The sequence below is a fragment of the Nerophis lumbriciformis genome, linkage group LG14 (assembly GCF_033978685.3).
Source record: "Nerophis lumbriciformis linkage group LG14, RoL_Nlum_v2.1, whole genome shotgun sequence".
NCBI classification, from domain to species: Eukaryota; Metazoa; Chordata; class Actinopteri; order Syngnathiformes; family Syngnathidae; genus Nerophis; species Nerophis lumbriciformis.
This window is the reverse complement of record NC_084561.2, coordinates 358,241-384,262: the sequence shown is the minus strand read 5'-3', so window position 1 is coordinate 384,262 and position 26,022 is coordinate 358,241. Positions and strand designations below refer to the sequence as shown.

General features: G+C 38.7%; 1 protein-coding gene across 4 annotated transcripts in view; it reads right to left on the bottom strand.

Moving 5' to 3' along the window:
• Positions 1-26,022, bottom strand: part of matk (megakaryocyte-associated tyrosine kinase) — a 39,397-nt gene that overhangs the window by 3,425 nt on the left and 9,950 nt on the right. For all 4 annotated transcript variants that reach the window (XM_072914584.1, XM_072914586.1, XM_061976277.2 and 1 more), the window contains 9 exons: positions 25,372-25,487; positions 24,968-25,187; positions 19,430-19,523; positions 19,300-19,365; positions 14,876-14,975; positions 9,593-9,677; positions 4,182-4,255; positions 3,915-4,116; positions 1,639-1,725 (listed from right to left, as the gene is read on the bottom strand). In XM_072914584.1, the coding sequence (XP_072770685.1) occupies positions 1,639-1,725; positions 3,915-4,116; positions 4,182-4,255; positions 9,593-9,677; positions 14,876-14,975; positions 19,300-19,365; positions 19,430-19,523; positions 24,968-25,187; positions 25,372-25,487 (1,044 nt within the window). The remainder of the gene's footprint in view (positions 1-1,638; positions 1,726-3,914; positions 4,117-4,181; positions 4,256-9,592; positions 9,678-14,875; positions 14,976-19,299; positions 19,366-19,429; positions 19,524-24,967; positions 25,188-25,371; positions 25,488-26,022) is intronic.

Sequence of the window (26,022 nt, the reverse complement as noted above, 5' to 3'; positions counted from 1 at the left end):
GATATAAATGAAAAGTAAATGAAGGTAAATAGAAGTAAAAATAAGGAATATAGAACGAAACATAAGATAAATAAGTAAATAAAAGGTAAAATAAGTTAAGCAGAAGGTAAAAAAAGGAATATAGAAGGTAAAAAAACATAAATACCAGGTAAAAGAAGGTCAACAAAGGGTAAAAGAAGGAATTTAGAAAGTAAAACTAATTAATTAGAGGGTAAAAAAAAGGTTAACAAAAGGTGAGAGACGGTAAAATAAAATGTAAAATTATAAAAAAAGCTAAAAGATAAATAAAAGGTAAAATAAGATAAATAGAAGGTACAAAATGGCAAACAGAAGGTAAATATAAGGTAAGAGAAGTTATATAGAAGGTGAAAGAATATAAATGAAAGGTAAATGAAGCTAAATAGAAGGCATAATAAGGAATATGGAAGGGAAAATAAGTCAAGTGGAAGGTACAAAAAAAGACTATAGAAGGTAAAAAAACCAAAAACAAATAGAAGGTAAAAGAAGGTCAATAAAAGGTAAAATAAGGTAAATAGAAGATTAAAAACATAAATAAAAAGTAAAATAAGGTAAATGAAGGTAAATAGAAGGTAAAAGACTTTAAAATAAAATGTACAATTAGATAAAAGCTAAAATATGAATAAAAGGTAAGGTAAAAGGATATAAATGAAAAGTAAATGAAGGTAAATAGAAGGCAAAATAAGGAATATGGAAGGGAAAAAAAGTCAAGTAGAAGGTACAAAAAAAGACTATAGAAGGTAAAAAGAAAAAAACATAAATAGAAGGTAAAAGAAGGTAAATAAAAGGTAAAATAAGGTAAATAGAAGATTAAAAAGATAAATAAAAGGTAAAATAAGGTAAATGAAGGTAAATAGAAGGTAAAATACTTTAAAATAAAATGTAAAATTAGATAAAAGCTAAAATATGAATAAAAGGTAAGGTAAAAGGATATAAATGAAAAGTAAATGAAGGTAAACAGAAGTAAAAATAAGGAATATAGAACGAAAAATAAGATAAACAAAAGGTAAAATAAGATAAGGCAAAAGAAGAAAAACAAAAGGTTTAAATAAGTAAATAAAAGGTAAAATAAGTTAAGCAGAAGGTAAAAAAAAGTAATATAGAAGGTAAAAAAACATAAATACCAGGTAAAAGAAGGTCAACAAAAGGTAAAATAAAGTAAATAGAAGGTTAAAAAGATCAATAAAAGGTCAAATAAAGTAAATAGAAGGTTAAAAAGAAGGTATAAAAGGTAAATAAAAGGTAGAATAAGATAAATATAAGGTAAAAAAAAAGGAATATAGAAGGTGAAACAAGGTAAAAGATGGTCAAAAAAAGTAAATTAAAGTTAATGAAGGATGTGACAAGTAAAGAAATATTTGCTTATTTCAACTATTTTCCCTAAAATAGGCAATAAGGCTATAAAGTGTGTTTATCCAATTACTAGATTAGTGGCTAGATTAGTGGATGACTAAAAGAATGGAAAGCTGCAGCCACACATCAAGATGGCTGTGAGAGGATCTTGGATCAATAAAGAAGGCAGGCTGGGAAAGTGTGCTGGGACTCCAAATATGTCTTTTAGCACAGTCCTGGAACTTTTCTCACACAGCTCCTCAAATGAAACGCTCTGAGAGCACATACCATCTTTGGGTAGGGTTGGCGACCATAAGAGAAGATCTCCCACAGGAGGACGCCGTAACTCCAAACGTCTGACTTGGTGGAGAACTTCTGCGGTATGGGGACAAAGTCACAACATTAGGTACGCCTGCACAATGACATGAGAGCCGACACAAAGGAAATACTTCTGATTGATGTGGTATAAATACACTGTCACAGAGTATCCATGTAACATACAGTAATGTGGTATAAATACACTGTCACAAAGTATCCATGTAACAACATACAGTAATGTGGTATAAATACTAAGGCTGAAACGACGCGTCGACGTCATCGGTTACGTAAATACGTCGACGCCGTTTTTGTGCGTCGGCGCGTCGCATATTTACGTCACACTACTTTACTGTCATGGCGGAGCGCAAAGCAGACGATGCGAGCGAGGGGAAAAAAGCACGCCAAAAGTCGTCAAAAGTGTGGGAGTATTTCAATAAACGGCCTAATAATGTTGTTGTATGCACACTGTGTCGAGCGGAAATGGCCTATCATAGCAGCACAACGGCTATGAACGAACATTTGAAAAGAAAACCGACAGCGTTCTTGCCATCACCATCAACAAGTCAATCGTCCGCGTGCGTATACGTTGTCATTATTACACAAAAACATGAATGTGTCATTTGTATCTGCGTTGTAAATTCATAAACTAAAGCACCGTTTCGCTCGGAGAGGCGCGTTTGGCGTGCCTGTTCAGTGTTTACAAAGACGCGCTCCTCTTTAACGCTGTGGAGAGGCGGCGGCGGCGGCGAGCGAGCGGCGAGGCGGGGCGCGCCGGGAGCGACGCCGCAATCGTGCCCAGGTGCGCGATCCGCGCAGTTGGAAGAGAAAAGACTTTGTGTAAAATTAAAAGATTGTAAACCTGGCAAAGCCGTCTGGCGTTCAGTCTGTCGGTCCTGAAAGAACCCCACGGCACAAGACGTGTCACAAACGCTAACGTTAATTAGTTGTGCAAATACCTTTTACAACATTAACAGTTACATATACTATGTACAAACCAACAATTAACTTTCACTTTAATCATACTATCATTGTTGTGTTATTAAGCAAAATAAGCAATACTTTTACTTTTGTTGAAATGTTTACACTGTACACTTTTTTGTATTGGATGTTTAGCTTTATTTTTGCACATTTTAGCAAATAAGCAATACTTTTACTTTTGTTGAAATGTTTACACTTGTTACAGAATATTTCCGTTTTGCACTTTTTTGTATTGGATGTTTATCTTTATTTTTGCACATTTTAAAGCAAAATAAGCAATACTTTTACTTTTGAAATGCTTATACTATTCCAGAATATTAAGATTTGCACTGGATGTTTACTTTTATATTTGCACATTAAAAAGCAAATAAGCTACTTTTAATTTTGTTAAATGTTAAAAGTTTTAAATGTTTACATTGTTACAGAATATTTTGTCATGTTGTTGTCAATGTTGACTGAGTGGCCATACTTTTTTTTTTTGTAAATAAAAGCCATGCCTTTTGAAAAAACTGGCCTACATTTATTTTTTCCTCTTCATTTTAAATAAAACAAAAAAAAATCGGTAAAAGGAAAAATAATCTATAGATTAATCGAAAAAATAATCTATAGATTAACAGATTAATCGAAAAAATAATCTATAGATTAATCGATAGAAAAATAATCGTTAGCTGCAGCCCTAATAAATACACTGTCACAAAGTATCCATGTAACAACATATAGTAATGTGGTATAAATACACTGTCACAAAGTATCCATGTAACATATTACATATATTATAGAATGTATCACAAACAAAAGCATGTAGTTTTATGAAGAAATGTAATGATAATGTACAACATTCACTTTGGAGAGTGGACTTCTACGGTATTTTGTTTGAGCCGCTTCTCCGTCAAACACACCATCAGCAGCTTTTCCATATTTTCATGTATAAATGTCCGCCGTTTAGATATTATTTTAACATTTTTCTGCTACGCTCAAATTGCTTCACCAAGTTAGCTCGCTACACACTATGTCATGTTTTTCACGATTTATTTCTTTAATTCAATGAAAATCATCTTCTCAGCGATGTCCTTCACACTCACGTTCTTCCTTCCTATGGTTGGAAAACATCTCTGGAGGATGGCGAGGATGCTGGTAACTAAAATGTTAGCTTGCAACTTAAAGCAAAACAATTCGCCGAGAGACTGCTCTTATCTCAAGACGCTCTTAAGTCGAGGTGCCACTGAAGTAACCGCTAATAACCGATGTAGAGCATTCCGTCCACTGACCTCATTACTCAGCGCTTCTGGGGCGCTCCATCGAACGGGCAGTTTGGCACTCTGGTTGTCCGACACCTTGGAGGCGGCCCGAGTCAGCCCAAAGTCGCTGACCTTGGCCACAGTGTCGTGCGAGACCAGGATGTTGCGAGCGGCCAAGTCTCTGTGCACCAGCTTCTTGGTCTCCAGGTACTCCATTCCTTCACACACATCACTGTGGACGTAGGGCACGGTCAGGCTGACTTGGTGTATTTCTGCACGTGCACCTGCTGTACTTACAGTGCAAAGACCAGCAGCTGCACGCGGCTGATGACCGAACGGCCTCTTGTCCGGAGAAAGTTTGCCAGGTTTCCCTGCAACATAACAATTATTTGCTTCAATAACAATTAATATTATTTGCACTGGAAATGTAATAAAATGCAGTATGTGGCTCTAGGCCAAAATGCGCCATAGAGGTGGGAATCTTTGGGCCCCTCACCATTCAATTATGATTCAGGGGCTATTATTTATTTATAAATCTATAATTATTACAGTGTATATTGTTAATATATTATACATTATTATTCTAAACTATGTCTACAAGGCATAGTTATATACATACATACACCTATATATATATATATATATATATATATATATATATATATATATACCGTATTTTCCGCACCATAAGGCGCCCTGGGTTAAAAGCCGCGCCTTCAATGAACGGCATATTTCAAAACTTTGTCCACCTATAAGCCGCCCCGTGTTGTAAGCCGCATCTAACTGCGCTAAAGGAATGTCAAAAAAACAGTCAGATAGGTCAGTCAAACTTTAATAATATATTAAAAACCAGCGTGATGTGGGCGCGCATGGAGTCGTATATCAACATGGACGGAGCTGCGTGAAAAAAGCCACCCGGCCTCTTCGCGTAAACTTAAACTTACCTTAACCACTCGCTCATCTTTTCTTCATCCATCCCTTCGAGTTAGCTTTTATGATGACGCCGGCTGGAAAGGTCTCTTTTGGCAAGGTCTTCCTTTTGAATATCACCATGGGTGGAAGTTTCTGGCCATTAGCATGGCAAGCTAGAACCACAGTGAAGGATGACTTCTCATTCCCTGTGGTGCGAATATTCACCGTACGTGCTCCCGTTGTATCCACAGTGCGGTTCACAGGAATATCAGTTGCTGTGAAATAGTAATCCGTGTGCGGATGGAGAGATTGCGTCTTTTCATGAACCGGATCCCTGTCGCTTAGTAGGAGCCATTTTGTGGTCTTTACAGATGTAAACACACAAAGGAAATGAAACGTACGGTAATATCCGCGCGCTTTTTCTTCTTCTACGCGGGCGGGTGGTTGCTTACAGTAGAAGAAGAAGCGCTTCCTGTTCTATGGGGGCGGGTGCTTACCTTGGCGGTTGCTTGCGTAGAAGAAGAAGCGCTTTCTGTTCTACCGGGAAAAAAGATGGCGGCTGTTTACCGAAGTTGCGAGACCGAAACTTTATGAAAATGAATCTTAATATTAATCCATATATAAAGCGCACCGGGTTATAAGGCGCACTGTCAGCTTTTGAGAAAATTTGTGGTTTTTAGGTGCGCCTTATAGTGCGGAAAATACGGTATATATATATATATATATATATATATATATATATATATATATATATATATATATATATATATATATATATATATATATATATATGTGTGGGGAAAAAATCACAAGACTACTTCATCTCTACAGGCCTGTTTCATGATGGTACAACCCCCCATAGAGCAAAAACGTCTCAACTAACATTGGCCACAAATTCCTCACTCTGATTGACAAACACTTCCCCAAAGGCAACACCCTAAGAAAAGTATTCAACAAGAACAACATTAAATTGAGCTACAGCTGTATGAACAATATACGACAAATTATCTCAAACCACAACAAAACAATTGCAAATGAGCCGTCGGCCCCCGGACAGAGCGACTCCAAAACCAACAAAGGCTGCAACTGCCGCAAGAAACCTGATTGCCCTCTCAACGGGGGGTGCTTACAAACATCAGTTGTTTACCAATCTAAGGTAACACGCAAGGACATTAACATATCCGACACGTGTAGGATTAACCGAGGGAGAGTTTAAAACCAGATGGAACAATCACAAGGCTTCTTTCAGGAACCAAAACCTGCGGAATACCACAGAACTCAGCAAACACATTTGGGACCTCAAAGACAATAATGTTGAATATTCAATAACATGGCAAATTCTTGCATCCAGCACACCTTACAATAGTGGTAATAAAAGATGCAACCTATGCTTGAAAGAGAAACTGTTTATTATATACCGTCCAGACTTGTCATCCCTCAACAAGCGCAGCACCCCAAACCATCACCCAACCATGCAAATTTTGCATTTCCTTTGGAAATCGAGGTCCCAGAGTCTGGAGGAAGACAGGAGAGGCACAGGATCCACGTTGCCTGAAGTCTAGTGTAAAGTTTCCACCATCAGTGATGGTTTGGGGTACCATGTCATCTGCTGGTGTCGGTCCACTCTGTTTCCTGAGATCCAGGGTCAACGCAGCCGTCTACCAGCAAGTTTTAGAGCACTTCATGCTTCCTGCTGCTGACCTGCTCTATGGAGATGGAGATTTCAAGTTCCAACAGGACTTGGCGCCTGCACACAGCGCAAAATCTACCCGTGCCTGGTTTACGGACCATGGTATTTCTGTTCTAAATTGGCCCGCCAACTCCCCTGACCTTAGCCCCATAGAAAATCTGTGGGGTATTGTGAAAAGGAAGATGCAGAATGCCAGACCCAAAAACGCAGAAGAGTTGAAGGCCACTATCAGAGCAACCTGGGCTCTCATAACACCTGAGCAGTGCCAGAAACTCATCGACTCCATGCCACGCCGCATTAACGCAGTAATTGAGGCAAAAGGAGCTCCAACCAAGTATTGAGTATTGTACATGCTCATATTTTTCATTTTCATACTTTTCAGTTGGCCAACATTTCTAAAAATCCCTTTTTTGTATTAGCCTTAAGTAATATTCTAATTTTGTGACACACGGAATTTTGGATTTTCATTTGTTGCCACTTCAAATCATCAAAATTAAATGAAATAAACATTTGAATGCATCAGTCTGTGTGCAATGAATAAATATAATGTACAAGTTACACCTTTTGAATGCAATTACTGAAATAAATCAAGTTTTTCAAAATATTCAAATTTACTGGCTTTTACCTGTATATACATATGTATATATACATATATGTATGTGTGGGAAAAAAATCACAAGACTATTTCATCTCTACAGGCCTGTTTCATGAGGGGGGGTACCCTCAATCATCAGGAGATTTTAATGGGAGCATTCGCATACCATGGTTTATATAGGGCACAGAGTGGGTGGGTACAGGCTGGTGTAGGGGCGTGGTGATTGGCTCATGTGTTACCTAGGAGGTGTTTCCGTCTATGGCGGCATGCTGTTACAATTTCGCTGCGCTTGTTGAGGGATGACAGGTCTGGACGGTAAATAATAAACAGTTTCTCTTTCAAGCATAGGTTGCATCTTTTATTACCACTATTGTAAGGTGTGCTGGATGCAAGAATTTGCCATGTTATTGAATATTCAACATTATTGTCTTTGAGGTCCCAAATGTGTTTGCTGAGTTCTGTGGTATTTCGCAGGTTTTTGTTCCTGAAAGAAGCCTTGTGATTGTTCCATCTGGTTTTGAATTCTCCCTCGGTTAATCCTACATATGTGTCGGATGTGTTAATGTCCTTGCGTGTTACCTTAGATTGGTAGACAACTGATGTTTGTAAGCACCCCCCGTTGAGAGGGCAATCAGGTTTCTTTCGACAGTTACAGCCTTTGTTGGTTTTGGAGTCGCTCTGTCTGGGGGTATACATATACATATATATATATAAATATACACATATATATATTACATATATATATATACACATATATATATATATATATATATATATATATATATATATATATACACATATCCACTATACTGTACATATATACACACATATATATTTATATACATTATATACATACTGTATACACACAAATGGTGGCTATTTTGAAGAAACTAGAATATAAAACATGTTTTCTGTTATTTCACCTTTTTTTGTTAAGTACATAACTCCACATGTGTTCATTCATAGTTTTGATGTGACAATCTACAATGTAAATAGTCATTAAAATAAAGAAAACCCATTGAATGAGGAGAAGGTGTGTCCAAACTTTTGTCCTGTACTGTACCGTATATATATATATATATATATATATATATATATATATATATATATATGTACTGTACGTATGTTACTGTACATGGAGTCGGCTTTTGGTCCTCGACCAATTTTTTTTAACCCAATGCGGCCCCCGAGTCAAAAAGTCTGGACACCCCTGATGTAGATAATGGGTTTCACTATGTAAAGTGCTTTGAGTCTCTAGAGAAAAGCGCTATATAAATATAATTTACAATACACATACAAAACGCATCAAAACGAAACCAGCATTATTACATTTTGTTGTATGCGGCCCTGGCTGGAAACAGTTTGGACACGTCAATATATAACATGCTTTAAAAAAAAAAATACTTGAATTATATAGATATAAACATGTTTGAAAAGGGGGGGGGAGAAGCAGAGCTTATCCTCTCTCTTTATCTCCATTATTATTCTTTTTATATACAGTATTTTAGCTACTATTAATTATGCCCATATTTTTTTTTAACCTATAAACATTATTGTATTAGAATATTTCCTTGAAAGAACAGAAAAATAATGATGTGATGTTATTGATAAGGTTTGTAGCAAGCTTGGTGAGAATTAAAAAAAAAAAAAAAACCTCTTACAGATGACAGTTTTTTTAAGAATAAAAGTGAGGCAGTCTGTAGCAAGTACAGCTTTGCTAAAATGTATAGAGTATTTTTTATTTATTTATCAGGGGCATCCAAAGTGTGCCTCTAGAGCAGGGGTCGGCAACCCGCGGCTCTAGAGCCGTATGCGGCTCCTTAGCGCCGCCCTCGTGGCTCTCTGGAGCTTTTTCAAAAATGTATGAAAAATGGAAAAAGTTTAGGGGGGAAAAAAAATATTTTTTGTGTTAATATGGTTTCTGTAGGAGGACAAACATGACACAAACCTCCCTAATTGTTATAAAGCACACTGTTTGTATTAAACATGCTTCACTGATTCGCGTATTTGGCGAGCGCCGTTTTGTCCTACTAATTTTGGCGGTCCTTGAACTCACCTTAGTTTGTTTACATGTATAACTTTCTCCGACTTTCTAGGATGTGTTTTATGCCACTTCTTCTTCTGTCTCATTTTGTCTACCAAACATGAACCCACAAAGGTGAGTTTTGTTGATGTTACATATTTGGTCACTGCATGACTGCGAGCTAATCGATGCTAACATGCTATTTAGGCTAGCTATATGTACATATTGCATCATTATGCCTCATTTGTAGCTATATTTGAACTCATTTAGTTTCCTTTAAGTCCTCTTAAATCAATTTATATCTCATGACTCACTATCTGTATGTAATATGGCTTTTATTTTTTTCGCGGCTCCAGACAGATTTGTTTTTGTAGTTTTGGTCCAATATGGCTCTTTCACCATTTTGGGTTGCCGACCCCTGCTCTAGAGTATAGTGAAAAGAAAAAGCTGATTCATGCTCTCCGTGAATTATTGGAAGATGCACGCACCTTCGTCATGAGCTCTGTGATGATGAGGAGGCCTTTGTGCAAGATGACACCCAGCAAGCCCACCAGGTTTTTATGCTTCAACTTCCTGGAAGGAAACGAAGCAAACTCAACACGAGTGAAAACTGTATTCAACCAAGTAAAAGAAAAAAACACTGAGATTAAAATCTCTTTTACAAGAGCGACTTGGCCAAAAGGGGCAGCAAAAAACATGTATCATCAATCAGAGGTGGGTAGAGTAGCCAGAAATTGTACTCAAGTAAGAGTACTGTTACTTTAGAGATTTATTACTCAAGTAAAAGTAAGGAGTAGTCACCCAAATATTTACTTGAGTAAAAGTAAAAAGTATGTTGTGAAAAAACTACTCAAGTACTGAGTAACTGATGAGTAACATACACACACATATCATATATATATATATATATATATATATATATATATATATATATATACACACACACACATATATATATACACACACATATATATATATATATACATATATATACACATATACATAATGTATATATATATACACACACACACACATATATATATATATATATATATATATATATATATATACATACATTGATATATACAGTATATAATTTATATTTATTTATTTTGCCGTTTTTGTTTACATGTTAAAGGTGTTTTAATGAATATACATGCATGTTTAACACATATAGATTCCTTTCTTTCATGAAGACAAGAATATAAGTTGGTGTATTACCTGATTCTGAGGACTTGCATTGATTGGAATCAGACAGTAGTGATGATAACGTCCTCGTTTTCAAATGGAGGAGAAAAAAAGTTCCTCCTTTCTGTCTAATACCACATGAAAGTGGTTGGTTTTTGGTATCTTATTTGTCCAGCTTCCATATTCGTTTTTATACACTTTACAAGAAATACATTGGCGGCAAACTCCGTAGCTTGCTAGCTTGTTTGCGCTGGCTTTCGGAGACTCTTATTTTGAAAGCGCAGGCGCGATGGAGCGGCACTTTTATTGTGAAGACAGGAACTGTGCAGTCAGTCTTTAGGCTTTTGACGGGATGTACAGTTAAAATAAAAAAATGATCTTTTTTCCTTCACACTTTTGATTGATTGATTGGAACTTTTATTAGTAGATTGCACAGTACAGTACATATTCCGTACAATTGACCACTAAATGGTAACACCCCAATAAGTTTTTCAACTTGTTTAAGTCAGGTCATGTGACCCCTGGCTCTGTTTGATTGGTCCAACGTCACCAGTGACTGCATCTGATTGGTGGAACGGAGTGAACGTCACCAGTGACTGTATTTGTTGAAACGCAGGCACTATGAAGGTCTGTCTGACAGACCAAAACAAACAAAGCGTGCATTAACAGATCGATAAAAATTAGTAGCGAGTAGCGAGCTGAATGTAGATAAAAGTAGCGGAGTAAAAGTAGCGTTTCTTCTCTATAAATATACTCAAGTAAAAGTAAAAGTATGTTGCATTAAAACTACTCTTAGAAGTACAATTTATCCCAAAAGTTACTCAAGTAGATGTAACGGAGTAAATGTAGCGCGTTACTACCCACCTCTGTCATCAATACAGCAGCAGTCATACACTAAACATCAGGCCTGGGCAATTACTTTCACTCAAGGGGCCAAATTTACAGAACAAAATGTGTCTGGGGGCCGGTATATCTATTTTTTAGGAACACTAATACAAAACCTCACAATAATGTACATGAAAAAAAAAAAAGTGTGATTAACAATATTAGCTATGAAGGATAAAACACTGAATATTGACAACATATGAACGCTCGATTGACACATTTTTACAATCAAGCGAAACGCTACAAAAATGCGACATACGGCGAAATATGAACGTGAAGGGTTAAAAAAATAAAAAAAACTACAATCTGATACATCACTAAGCTTTAGAACTTTGTTGTAAAAATCTCCTTCGGCGTTTGTCCCTGACACCCACATTTCAGGCTCTGGAAACTGTGTGGAACTCTGTGGAAACGCTCCCCACCCACACTGCTTGGTGCCTCGTCTGAGCTGCTGTGACTTAGATGACCATAGTAACTAATTAGATTACCATAGCAACTAATTAGATTACCATAGTAACTAATTAGTTGACCATAGTAACTCATTAGATTACCATAGTAACTAATTAGTTGACCATAGTAACTCATTAGATTACAATAGTAACTCATTTGATGACCATAGTAACTAATTAGATGACCATAGTAACTAATTAGATTACCATAGCAACTAATTAGATTACCATAGTAACTAATTAGTTGACCATAGTAACTCATTAGATTACCATAGTAACTAATTAGTTGACCATAGTAACTCATTAGATTACAATAGTAACTCATTTGATGACCATAGTAACTAATTAGATGACCATAGTAACTAATTAGATTACATAGTAACTCATTAGTTGACCATAGTAACTCATTAGATTACAATAGGAACAAATTAGATTACCATACCTGCCAACTTTTGAAATCAGAAAAACCTAGTAGCCAGGGTCCAGGGGCCGCAGGCCCCAGTAGGTCCAGGACAAAGTCCTGGTGGGGGGTTCAGGGGGTTCGCCCCCCGATGCAAAATGATTGATTGCATTCAGACAGGTTAAAATGTTGCTAAAACCATCACTTTTCTATCAGTCACAGTGACTTTTCAAAACAAAAATATTACAGCAAAAATCATATGGGTTGATTGACATGTTTATTCTGTAAGCTAACTTCAATAGTTTGAAATTATTTTGACAGTTAATGCCAGTTATCCTGTCAACCTTTCACAAGACTTCAATTTGTTCATTGAAAGTATAAACACTTTTTACAGTAAACAAATGGTAAAACAGTACTAAACAATTCCATAAAAATAAAAAAATTGGTGTCATTATTAACTTTCTGTCCAAGCTTGTATAATCTACTGCCTTGTTCAATTGTATAAAATATTCTGTGCCTAAAATTCACATTTCGATCACAATTATCATACTGTAAACATGGTAAGCTAACTTCATTAAAATTAATAGTCCTGTCAATAGCATGGAATTACAATTCAAATGTCGTTTTTTTGTAAGCCTTTCAAAAGAATTCAAAATATGAAAAATGAATGAAAATTAATTTAAGCCATCAGACACTTGAAAAGTGGCACATCACATCTCTAATGTAATCATTTGAACTTTTCAACAGAAATAGCACTGCAAAAATATGAAGGACATACTTCTGTATTTTGGTAGTTATGCTGTCAACATTTAACAAGATTTCTTCAACTTGGACTTGAAAGCATAAATAGTATAAACACTTTTAACAGTATGTCGTGCTGTGAAATACAGCCGACAGGATTGCGCACCAAACACGAAGCAAGGCCAAAGCGCATATGCATGGTGCAGGAGAACAAAGGACTTCTTTCATTTAAGGTTTGTGATAAACCATCAAACTCATTCGTTAAAAGGACTCTATAGTAATATAAAGCGAATTTTTCTGGACATTATCATGCAAGAAAAGTTTATTTTTGGGACCGCGATCACCGCGTAATGATTTTTAAAGGTTGCATTACAAACATTTAACTGTCCCATGTGATCAGCCAGTGCGATTGGAAGTCCATGCTCAATTATTGCCTCCGTAAATAAAACTTCGGCATTTATCACATCCAAAGAATCTGTTTGGGCGACGAAAAACGTTGAAAGTTTTCCACTTGTATCGCTAGCAACGGCATTAGACTTGTGTTTTTTTGTCCCAACGTGGTCTTTTACATCGCTAATTCCTCCGTGTCCGATCGAAAAATCTTGTCTGCACAAGGTGCAATTCGCGTAGTTTTCACCCTTTTTTTTTTTTTAATGAATGAAAAACCGTATTTTTTATCACTGCAACCGTAACCCGGAATAGGTTGATGAAAACCGTACGAATTACGGGAAAACCGGAGTAGTTGGCAGGTATGTTAGTATAGTTGAAGACTTACGGTCATTAGAAAACATCACTGCACATTAGAGATGCGCGGATAGGCAATTATTTCATCCGCAACCGCATCAGAAAGTCGTCAACCATCCGCCATCCACCCGATCTAACATTTAATCAGAACCGCACCCGCCCGCACCCGCCCGTTGTTATATATTTAATATAGACGATGCAAGGCATTAGTGAGGTTATAAAGCTTTTGCCTGTTAAAGAAAGGAGACTGATCCAATGCAGCACAGACATTCGCGTGCCACGCTGTCACGGCCCAGACGCACACCAGTGCGCAATCATATGGGAGCCGCGCTGAGCGCACCTCCAAGCGCGTCTCGCTGCCGGCGACGGCCGGGTATGGTCCCGACGCTCCAGCGCCATCCATTTTCAGGGCTAGTTGATTCGGCAGGTGGGTTGTTACACACTCCTTAGCGGGTTCCGACTTCCATGGCCACCGTCCTGCTGTCTATATCAACCAGGGTGAGCCCCACCCCTTTCGTGAGCGCACTGCGCGCGGAGTGACCCCTGTTACGCGCCCCCGGCAACAGGGGTGGCGGGCAGGTAAGCTGCGCGGGCGGAGCGCGCGGAGTGACCCCTGTTACGAGCCCCCGCGGCCACGGGGGTGGCGGGCAGGTAAGCTGCTTACCTGCTGCGCGTGACGCCGGCCGCGGCGAAGGCGGACGAGGCGGGGTGTCGGTGCGGTGGTGACCCTGGACGTGCGTCGGGCCCTTCTCGCGGATCGCCTCAGCTACGGCTCCCGGTGGGGCCCTCTCGGGGGAAGGGGCCTCGGTCTCGGACCCCGGCGAGGCGTCCCTTCTCCGCTCCGTAAAAGTGTCCATCTCTTTTTCTTTTTTCTTCTTCTGTTGTGGCATATGCTGCAGGTGCCTGCTCGTTTTTCGTATGTGGGTAACAACATTTAACTATGTATATATATTTACCAATTGGTTTAACTGCCACCCGCCTGAATCTATTTAAAATCTAATTTTTTTTTATTTCAACCGCCCGACCCGACCCGCGGATAAAATCAAATTTTTTTTTATTTCATCCGCCCGATCCGCGGATAATCCGCGGTTGTGCCCGCAAACCGCGCATCTCTAGTCTACACATAAACAGAAATAAGGGAGAACCAGACCAAGAAGTGATTTTAAAAAAAACAAAAAAAACATCCATTGAGAAAATCTACGGACTGATAAAGATGGACAGTTTGCCTTTGCATATAAAGTGAAATGGTGGACAAGGTCGTCACAAGCAGTAATGTAGCAGTGATAAACAGTATCTAGTTTTTTGACAGATGTCAATGTGGTGCAAGAGATGCACGGAGGCCACAAAGAAGCGACGAGACTTACGTCATCACGGCCGTCTCCTGCAGGAAGGCCTGCGCTGTGACATCACACTTGATGGTCTTGACTGCCACCCTCTGGCCCAAATACTCGCCTTCAAACACAGCTGGAGGACACAATCATACAAGAAGTGTCAAGAATGAATCTCTTAAAACAGCAGCGTTCAAACTTCTCCCACTGAGGGCCGAACACTGACAAATTCAAGGATGCGGGGGCCATGTCATCTGCTGGTGTTTTCTGAGTTTTAGAGCACTCCATGCTTCCCGCTGCTGACCAACTTTATGGAGATGCAGATTTAATTTAACAAGTGCCAAAACTACCAGCACCTGGTTCAAGGGCCATAGTATCCCTGTCTTTAAATGGCATGCAAGCACGCCTGACCCGCGCGCGGGCGAACAGGTTTTGTCCGGCCTGTGAGATACGTTTTCAAAGTACAAGAATGAGCTGACATTTTTGAATGAAAGAGACTGCTGTTCTAAATGTGTCCACTGGATGTCGCAATTCTTTGTATGACTAGCTATGATAGAATAATGCAGTGTTTTTCAACCTTTTTTGAGCCAAGGCTCATTTTTTGCGTTGAAAAAATGCGGAGGCACACCACCAGCAGAAATCATTCAAAAACGAAACTCAGTTGACAGTAAAAAGTCGTTGTGGCAATTGTTGGATATGACTTTAAAGCATAAAATATGACTTTAAAGCATAACCAAGCATGCATCACTATAGCTCTTGTCTCAAAGTAGGTGTACTGTCACATCACACCCTGACTTATTTTAACTTTATTGCTGTTTTCCTGTGTGTAGTGTTTTACTTCTTGTCTTGCGCTCCTATTTTGGTGGCTTTTCCTCTTTCTTTGGTGTTTTCCTGTAGCAGTTTCATGTCTTCCTTTGAGCCATATTTCCCGCATCTACTTTGTTTTAGCAATCAAGAATATTTCAGTTGTTTTTATCCTTCTTTGTGGGGGCATTGTTGATTGTCATGTCATGTTCGGATGTACATTGTGGACGCCGTCTTTGCTCCACAGTAAGTCTTTGCTGTCGTCCAGCATTCTGTTTTTGTTTACTTTGTAGCCAGTTCAGTTTTAGTTTCGTTCTGCATAGCCTTCCCTAAGCTTCAATGCCTTTTCTTAGCAAAACTCACCTTTTGTTTATTTTTGATTTAAGCATTAGATACCTTTTTACCTGCACACTGCCTCCCGCTGTTTCCGACATCTACAAAGCAATTAGCTACCTGCTGCCACCTACTGATATGGAAGAGTATTACACGGTTACTCTGCCGAGCTCTAGACAGCACCGACACTCAACAACAACACATCATTTGCAGACTATAATTACTGGTTTGCAAAAAATATTTTTAACCCAAATAGGTGAAATTAGATCATCTCCAACGGCACACCAGACTATCTCGTGGTTGAAAAACACTGGAATAGAGGCAGGACTTCCGTGTTTGGACAGACGCACTTACACTGCTTATTAGTGATAAATCTACAAAATGTGGATTGTTACGTTCATGCCTTCATTGTCAAATATGTTGTAAGATATCATGTAAAACATGTGATGTAATGTAACTTGTGACATTTATACCCAAATAAATGCTTTTGATAATCTGTACATTTCGTGTTGCACAAATGACTGGGGACACATTTTCTTGGCACACATTTCCATCCATCCATTTTCTACCGACATAAATATGCTGAAATAATATGTATCCCCTTTTAACTTCATGTGTAATTCATGAAATAAGTCCAAATTCACAAGTTTTGTTGTAGATGATGCTACATACAGTACAAGTCAAAAGTTTAGACACACCTTCTCATTCAATGTGTTTTCTTTATTTTCATGACTATTTACATTGTAGATTGTCACATCAAAACTATGAATGAACACATGAGGAGTTATGTACTTAACAAAGAAAGGTGAAATAACTGAAAACCTGTTTTATATTCTAGTTTTTTCAAAATAGCCACCCTTTGCACACTCTTGGCATTCTCTCCATGAGCTTCAAGCACACCTGTGAAGTGAAAACCATTTCAGGTGACTACCTCTTGAAGCTCATCCAGAGAATGCCAAGAGTGTGCAAAGCAGCTTCAATAAGCTTCAAGAGGTAGTCACCTGGAATGGTTTTCACTTCACAGGTGTGCTTGAAGCTCATGGAGAGAATGCTAAGAGTGTGCAAAGCAGTAATCACAGCAAAGGGTGGTTATTTTGAAGACACTAGAATATAAAACATGTTTTCAGTTATTTCACCTTTTTTTTTTTTTTTTTAAGTACATAACTCCACTTGTGTTCATTCATAGTTTTGATGTGACAATCTACAATGTAAATAGTCATGAAAATAAAGAAATCACATTGAATGAGAAGGTGTGTCCAAACTTTTGGCCTGTACTGTATAAATGTTAAAATAGATTTTTTTTTTTATTAAATAAGAATCGCAATCTTTTTGATAGTCCTAATAACTACTGTGGCGATATCAGGAATTATGACGTTACACCAGCGTTTCTCAAAGTGTGGGGCGCGCCCCACTGGTGGGGAATAGAGACATGACAGGTGGGGCGCGAGGAACGGGAGGAAATTTCACTTTAAAAAATGTTTTTATTATTATATTCTTAGATTATTTTTTTTACTATGCTTTCATTTTCTATACACACTGTAAATCACTTTGTGATTCTGTCTGTGAAATCCGCTATATAAATAAATGGAAATTATCGGTACTTATTTTTACTGTAGGCTTTATATTTCTCGGTAGGAGCGAAAGTTTGACAGACATAGCAACAGTAACTAATGGGGGCGGGGCTAAGCGGAACAAACTTTCGCGCGGATGGGTAGCAGGCTAATGTGTGGATCACAATTACACAAATATATACATTTGTGACTCGCACCTCAAAGGTCGTCGAGCCAGAGCCAGCGCCTGCAGAGAAACAAAAATGTGACGGGCACACACTGTGTCATTCACCGGGAAGCACTCGCGTCAAGGCAGCTCAGCCCCGAACTCAATGAGGTTTTAACAGATGTTGTGAGCGCGGTAAATTTGATCAAAACACGACCACTGAAAGTGCGACTGTTCTCTGCACTGTGTGAGGAAATGGGAGCTGATCATACAGCCGTGCTGTTTCACAGTGAAGCAAGGTGGCTCTACCGGGGAAAAGTGCTGTCACTTGCCCGGTCTTGCCAAATGCATAGCTCCTCCTTTTTTTTTGCAAAGATTTCAAAGTGGCACTTTTATTGTATTTATTATTTAACTTGATGCAAGTTATTTGATTTATTATTGAACTTGGTGCAAGTTATAACACTTTTTTTGATTTATTATTGAACTTGATGCAAGTTAACACTTTTGTTTTATTTATTATTGAACTTGATGCAAGTTATAACACTTTTTTTGATTTATTATTGAACTTGATGCAAGTTATTTGATTTATTATTGAACTTGATGCAAGTTATAACACTTTTATTTGATTTATTATTGAACTTGATGCAAGTTATAACACTTTTTTTGATTTATTATTGAACGTGATGCAAGTTATAACACTTTTTTTGATTTATTATTGAACTTGATGCAAGTTATAACACTTTTTTTGATTTATTATTGAACTTGATGCAAGTTATAACACTTATTTGATTTATTATTGAACTTGATTCAAGTTATAACACTTTTTTGATTTATTATTGAACGTGATGCAAGTTATAACACTTTTTTTGATTTATTATTGAACTTGATGCAAGTTATAACACTTTTGTTTTATTTATTATTGAACTTGATGGAAGTTATTTTATTTATTATTGAACTTGATGCAAGTTGTACCACAGCTGCACAGTTATTTTATTTATCATTGAACTTGATGTTATTTTATGTTATTGAGTTTGAATGTATACAACTTGATGTTCAATAAATTTGAAAATGTTAAAGCTTGGCATTAGCGCTCTGTTGGGGTGATGGGGGCAGGTGGGGCTTGAAAACTCCCCCTTGTCCAAAGTGGGGGATGACAAAAAAAGTTTGAGAAACACTGCGTTACACCGATAAATCTGATCATACTAAACTGAAAAAAATAACAATAATATATATTTTTTAAATGATATATACTGTGCTGTAAGTAGGTCCTGGGTGAGGAAATCAAGCGCTCCTTTCCTCGTACTCGTGAGCTCATTGTAAACAAACATGGTGTCGATCATTCGGTACTTGGTCACTGTTTTAGACCCTTTGTGTGATATTTGCACCAAATGGGAAATCACACTTCAACACATCCAACCTTATCAGCCACCTGAAATGCCAGCATTTCTACGACGGCGTTTTGAGAGCCTAGAAAGTTGGCACCACTGTAATTTTGCGTGTGACGACCCAGGGCTAGCAGCAGTGTGCTCAAACAACCACCAGGTGCCATCTGTGAGCAGATAATACTGCATAATATACATAATACTATAAGAATACAAGAAGCTTACCACCAAACTCCCCTTCTCCAATGCTGTGCCCCAGTGTGAGTTTGGAGATGTCCAGCAGCCATCCAGCTGCAAGAGCAGACACATTTCGTGTGACAATCAATTAAGACTTCAAAGAATTCTTCATTCCTACCTTTGGATAGCTCCGTCTCCGCCGACTTGGCTCCGTGTTTGGCTTTGGGTTTCAGGAGCGTTTGAGCAATGGAGCCCTTGTTGTGAGAGTAGAACTGGAAAGAGGGAAACAAGTAAAGGTCAGATGACACTCATGTGCAATCACATTGGATCATTCCTCATTTAAAGATCATGCATGAGTCACGTTGCCTTTTGTCTGCATGCAATATATTTAACTGGGGTTACATATTGGCACAAACCATTGCCAAAAAGGTCAATCTCAGTATTTTTTTTTGATATCTGCAAAAAGCATACACTTTTATTTAGTAGTGAAAAAGTTTGGTCAAGTCATACACTCTTAGAAATAAGGGTTCTAAAAGGGTTCTTCTACAAGGGCTGAGGTTCTAACTGGAACCATTTGCTTCTGAAAAACCCTTTCCCGAAGAAAGGGTTTTTCAAGGGTTCTTGGTAACGCTAATGGTTCCAGTAAGAACCATTTTGATCCAGAGAACCCTTTAAAACCCCTTTTCTGAATAATTGGTTTTAAAAGGGTTCTCACTAACACTAAGGGTTCCAGTAAGAACTATTTTGATCCAGAGAACCGCTTCTGGAAGAAAGAGTTCTTCAGGGATTGTTGAAAGCATGGGTAAGATCCTGTGTCACCAGGGACATACTTCCTGATAACATTTGCCAATAATGGTGCCTATCTTTAAATAAATGTTTTTCTCATTAAAATGTTTGTTCAATGTCAACATGATAAATGACCACAATATAATATGAACTAAACTGATCTGTAGAATACAATATGGTTCTTTATAGAACCCTCAGAAGACAAGACGGTTATCGGTGAAAACCTTTGAAAAGGGATGTTTTTAGAACCCCCTGTGTCAGTTCTAGATGAAACCCTTGAAACATGAAAGAGTTCTTTGTAGAACTCCCTGTCTGGGTTCTAGATGAAACCCTTGAAACATGAAAGGGTTCTTAGTGGAACTCCCTGCATGGGTTCTAGATGAAACCCTTGACAAACGAAAGGGTTCTTAGTGGAACTCCCTGTGTGGGTTCTAGATGAAACCCTTGAAATACGAAAGGGTTCTTAGTGGAACTCCCTGCGTGGGTTCTAGATGAAACCCTTGACAAACGAAAGGGTTCTTAGTGGAACTCCCTGTGTGGGTTCTAGATGAAACCCTTGAAATACGAAAGGGTTCTTAGTGGAACTCCCTGCGTGGGTTCTAGATGAAAGTCTTGAAATACAAAAGGGTTCTTAGTGGAACTCCCTGCGTGGGTTCTAGATGAAACCCTTGAAATACGAAAGGGTTCTTAGTGGAACTCCCTGTGTGGGTTCTAGATGAAACCCTTGAAACATGAAAGGGTTCTTAGTGGAACTCCCTGCGTGGGTTCTTTGTAGAACCTCTCATGGGGGGTTCTGGGTGGAACCTTACACACACAGTTCTAGGTAGAACCCTCCAAAAGGGTTCCAGGTGGAACCTTTATAAAAAGGTTCTACCTGGAGCCAAAAAGGGTTCTCCTATGAGGACGAGCCGAAGAACCTTATATGGTTCTACTTAGCACTTTTATTTCTAAGAGTGTACTTGCCAACCTTGAGACCTCCGATTTCGGGAGGTGGGGGGCGGGGGTCGTGGTTAAGATATATATATATATATATATATATATATATATATATATATATATATATATATATATATATAAGAAATACTTGACTTTCAGTGAATTCTAGCTATATATATATATATATATATATATATATATATATATATATATATATATATATATATATATATATATATATATATTTTATTACATATATATATATATATATATATATATATATATATATATATAAATAAATAAAATAAATACTTGAATTTCAGTGTTCATTCATTTACGCATATACACACACAACACTCATCTACTCATTGTTGAGTTAAGGGTTGAATTGGCCAACCTTGTTCTATTCTCTGTCACTATTTCAGAACACACACATTATACAAATATACATTATAAAATCAATAAGAAAACGGGAGCTCTAATTTGGGAGTCCGAATTAGAATCAGAAGTTCCTATATAAACATTGCGCACTCACGTCGCCTTTTTGTATTGATTACTGCAGCTGTGCACTGGATTCATTCACAAATACAAACTACAACTCACAAACACTTTAGAGTTAGGCTCCACCATCAGAATGTGTACTTAAACTTATAAAGATCACATGGATATTATTCAGTGAGTGGATTCACCAAAACTAACCTGTTATACATGAGGAAAAAGCACACAGGACGTTTCAATAGTTCACAGACTGATCGCTCTCATCAGAATGACAAGACACTTCCGGTCTGCAGGTGATAGCATTCAATTGGGAAGAAACGCCCTACTGCCCCCTACTGACCAATGTGAATACTGATAAATGTGTAATGACAGCTCCAAAAACGAATTCAAACCACAAAATAAAATAAATAAATCAACACAAAAATGTGACACATTATGGGTGGGTCACATATGCATGTACAGTAGATGGCAGTATTGTCCTGTTTAAAAGTGTCACAACATTGCTGTTTACGGCAATGTTGTGAACAGGCTGTCAACACGTCACTCAGGTCCGCATGGAGCTGGAGGGGGCGTGGCCTCCAGCTCCGCCTACATTTCGGGAGATTTTCGGGAGAAAATTTGTCCCGGGAGGTTTTCGGGAGAGGCGCTGAATTTCGGGAGTCTCCCGGAAAATCCGGGAGGGTTGGCAAGTATGGGTCAAGTAAAATGAGTCAAACAGAGAATACCGTATTTTCCGCACTATAAGGCGCACCTAAAAACCACAAATTTTCTCAAAAGCTAACAGTGCGCCTTATAACCCGGTGCGCTTTATTACGATTAATTTTCATAAAGTTTCGATCTCGCAACTTCGGTAAACAGCCGCCATCTTTTTTCCCGGTAGAACAGGAAGCGCTTCTTCTTCTACGCAAGCAACCGCCAAGGAAAGCACCCGCCCCCATAGAACAGGAAGCGCTTTAAGCAACCACCCGCCCCCGGAAGAAGAAGAAAAAACGCGCGGATATCACCGTACGTTTCATTTCCTGTTTACATCTGTAAAGACCACAAAATGGCTCCTACAAAGGACAAGGATCCGGTTCATAAAAAGACGCAATCTCTCCATCCGCACACGGATTACTACCGTATTTCACAGCAACTGATATTCCTGTGGAACGGGAGCACGTACGGTGAATATTCGCACCACAGGGAATGATAAGTCGTCCTTCACTGTGGTTCTAGCTTGCCATGCTAATGGCCAGAAACTTCCTCCCATGGTGATATTCAAAAGGAAGACCTTGCCAAAAGAGACCTTTCCAGCCGGTGTCATCATAAAAGCTAACTCGAAGGGATGGATGGATGAAGAAAAGATGAGCGAGTGGTTAAGGGAAGTTTACGCGAAGAGGCCGGGTGGCTTTTTTCACACAGCTCCGAAGGCGAACACACCTTCACTAAGACGGGCAGATAGCGCCGGTCGACATACGCCAACATCTGCCAGTGGATCGTAAATGCCTGGGCAGATAGTTTCGGTCACAACTGTGGTCCGAGCTTTCCGGAAGGCAGGATTCACAGAACTGCTGCACAACAACAGCGACACTGAATCCGATGACTTCGACGAGGCGGAGCCGGCCATTTTTGGATCCCACGCTTGCGCAACTTTTCAATTCGGACACCGAAGACGAAGAATTCGAAGGATTTACGAATGAAGAATAACTTCAGAAGGTGAGCGCTATGTTTATTTTGTGTGTTGTGACATTAACGTTCGAGCAACATTATGTTGCTATTTATTGCTCTACACCATTTTGAATTTTACTATGTTTGTGATTGCACATTTGCGTACATTTTGGGACAGAGTTGTTAGAACGCTGGTTTTCAATATATTATTAAAGTTTGACTGAACTATCTGACTGTTTTTTTGACATTCACTTTAGCGCAGCGTTTTTTTGACATTCACTTTAGCGCAGCGTAGGCGCGGCTTTTAGTCCGGGGCGGCTTATTGGTGGACAAAATTATGAAATATGTAATTCATAGAAGGTGCGGCTAATAATCCGGTGCGCCTTATAGTGCGGAAAATACGGTAGTATTACAGACCTTGACTGATAATTGTGTTTTGGTGACACCTAGTGGCCACAATAATTCAGTAAGGGGTCATATCATGATTTTTCTTTTCTACATTTACACATTTAAAATCTTGTGGTTTACATAACATGTAAGGTTGGTTCTTTGGGTCAACATTTTGCATTTTCGAGCTGCTTTCTGACCCTCACTTCAGGATTCGCCGTTTTGTTTACGTGCCGCCACTTCGATAGGCGTGTCCAGTGATGTTGCAGTTTTTAGTGCTTCCAAAGCGAGTCGACTGACAGATTAAGTTGGAACTGTATGCTACTTTGTAGTAGAAATGGCAACAGCTGGAGGATGCATGTGCATGTACGAGCCAGTCTGTCCCGCAACAAGAGGAAAGTGAAAAAGAAGAAACTTATTGATTACATTGTCAGACTACAATGTGAGACCCGCGCAAAGCACTTTGGGTAAATCTCTACTATATGGCGATGACGTCACCAATGTCTAAAACATCATTAATGAGGCAAATTCCAAACGGCTCGTTTAGGCAAGATTATTTTACAAATATCTCCATGGTTTCAGTTCACATTTTTGCAACTTATGCAGATCCCAAATACCTGTACACTATTTTCCCAAATACATTTCAAAATAAAATACAAATAAACCAGTTCTTGTTTAAATTATCATTCATGAAAACAAATAATATTGATAATTAATTGTTTTGTTTTTTATTGTGGATGAAATGTTTATTGTATATTGTTTGCTGCCGGTGATCTACATCTTGCCCAGGGACTATGGCTGGAAACTAGCTTTGTAGATTTGAGATTTGTTCCTAATATTTCACTGCATCATGAACATTAGTACTGTCAGAATAATTGTATATAAGTTATCATACAAACTTTGTGTTCCCATGAGTTCATGCTGCCCTGCAAGAAGACAAAAGCTGTCTTTGATCTTATCAAGCAAAAGGCCTACCGCTTGTAAACCTCCGCTGTGTGCGATGGGTTGCGACGTGGAGGTGTCGGTTTCTTTGATCTATTGGACAGCCACAGGAAGACCTTGTCATGACCCGAGGTCTACACAGCAGAGAGGGGGGAAAACCTGACACCGCTACAGGCACCTTTTCTTTGAACTGTTTCTGACCGAGTGCGGCAGCTATTTATGACCCCCCTCCTCTGTAATCAGAAAAGGCCCAAATAAAGGAGGTGGCATGGAACCCTTTCGTCAAGAGAGTGGTGGGAGGCTGTAGCTGAGTGTGCGGCCTCAGACGTTTCTCCTCATGAGCTAAATTGAATCTTGTCTCTGTTTGATTGCTTTGCTTCTTGTCTTGTTTAATAGATAGTTCGGTGTACTACTGCATCATGAACATTAGTACTACTGCATTGTGAACATTAGTACTACTGCAGTGTAAACATTAGTACTGCGTCATGGAGGTTTCTGATGCACACAGAATACAAAGTACCTCTATCATGTGGATGAGGTTGGGGAAGTGCTGCTTGTTGTCAATGGTCAGCTGGTGGTCCTGGTGCATCACACGGTAGTGGATGACCTCCCCACACACACTCACACACAGCACGTAGTCGCCGGGGTGACGGATGGACTCCCGCACCAGGAACAGGCCGTCCTGCGCCGGCTGCAGCTTGCAGACGGCATCTGGGCCCGAGATCTTCCCGTGAAACCATCTGCTGAAGGACAGGTCACACATCTGGCATTTAAAAAAAAAAAAGGAAGTCGGTCTTCGGACTCCTGCGGGGTGTTTGTGAGTTTCCTAGCCCGCAGAAATAGAGCTGTCACTACGTCAGCCGCCACACTTCCTGCGGTGGCGGTTGAGTTTCCTGTGAACATTCGGAGGAACAGTTTACGTACGGCATGAGGCTGAGGCTTGCATCAACACGCAGAGCTCCTCTTTCACGCACATTGCTGCCGTTTATGATCCCCTCTTCTCCGGTGGAGTTATATCGGGCTTTGTAGTATCCTTTATTCTAGGGCACATATTACAAACACGCAATAAGTATGTTGACTTTCTTATATTCAAGGTTTAGGTATACAGTGGAACCTCCATTTAAAAACACCTCTATTTGCAAACTTTTTGATTCATTTAGATCGCGGGTGTCAAACTCAAAGATTTTATTTGGCCCTTGAAAGTCAGGAAATAATATATCAATAAAGTACTGTAACTTGTCTTACTAAATGTATTCTTTCTTTCTATTTTTGGAGAAAAAAAATGTACTCCATGTAATCGCAAATGATGTTAACTTAAATATTGTCTAATTATGCAAAAATATATTATCAAACATTCAAACTATTTTTTAAATATAAATAAATACTAATAATAATGATTTCAAAGCAAGTTATCAATTAAAGTGTGCAATGTAAAAGTAGCAATAGATTTCATGGTCAAATTGTGAAATTTCCTGTGGTTTTTACAGCATTTTTCTCTAAATGAAAAAAACAGTACTTTTTTTTTACTGTAATAAACTTTGGTGCCCTTTTGGCATTTACAGTAATACACCCAAA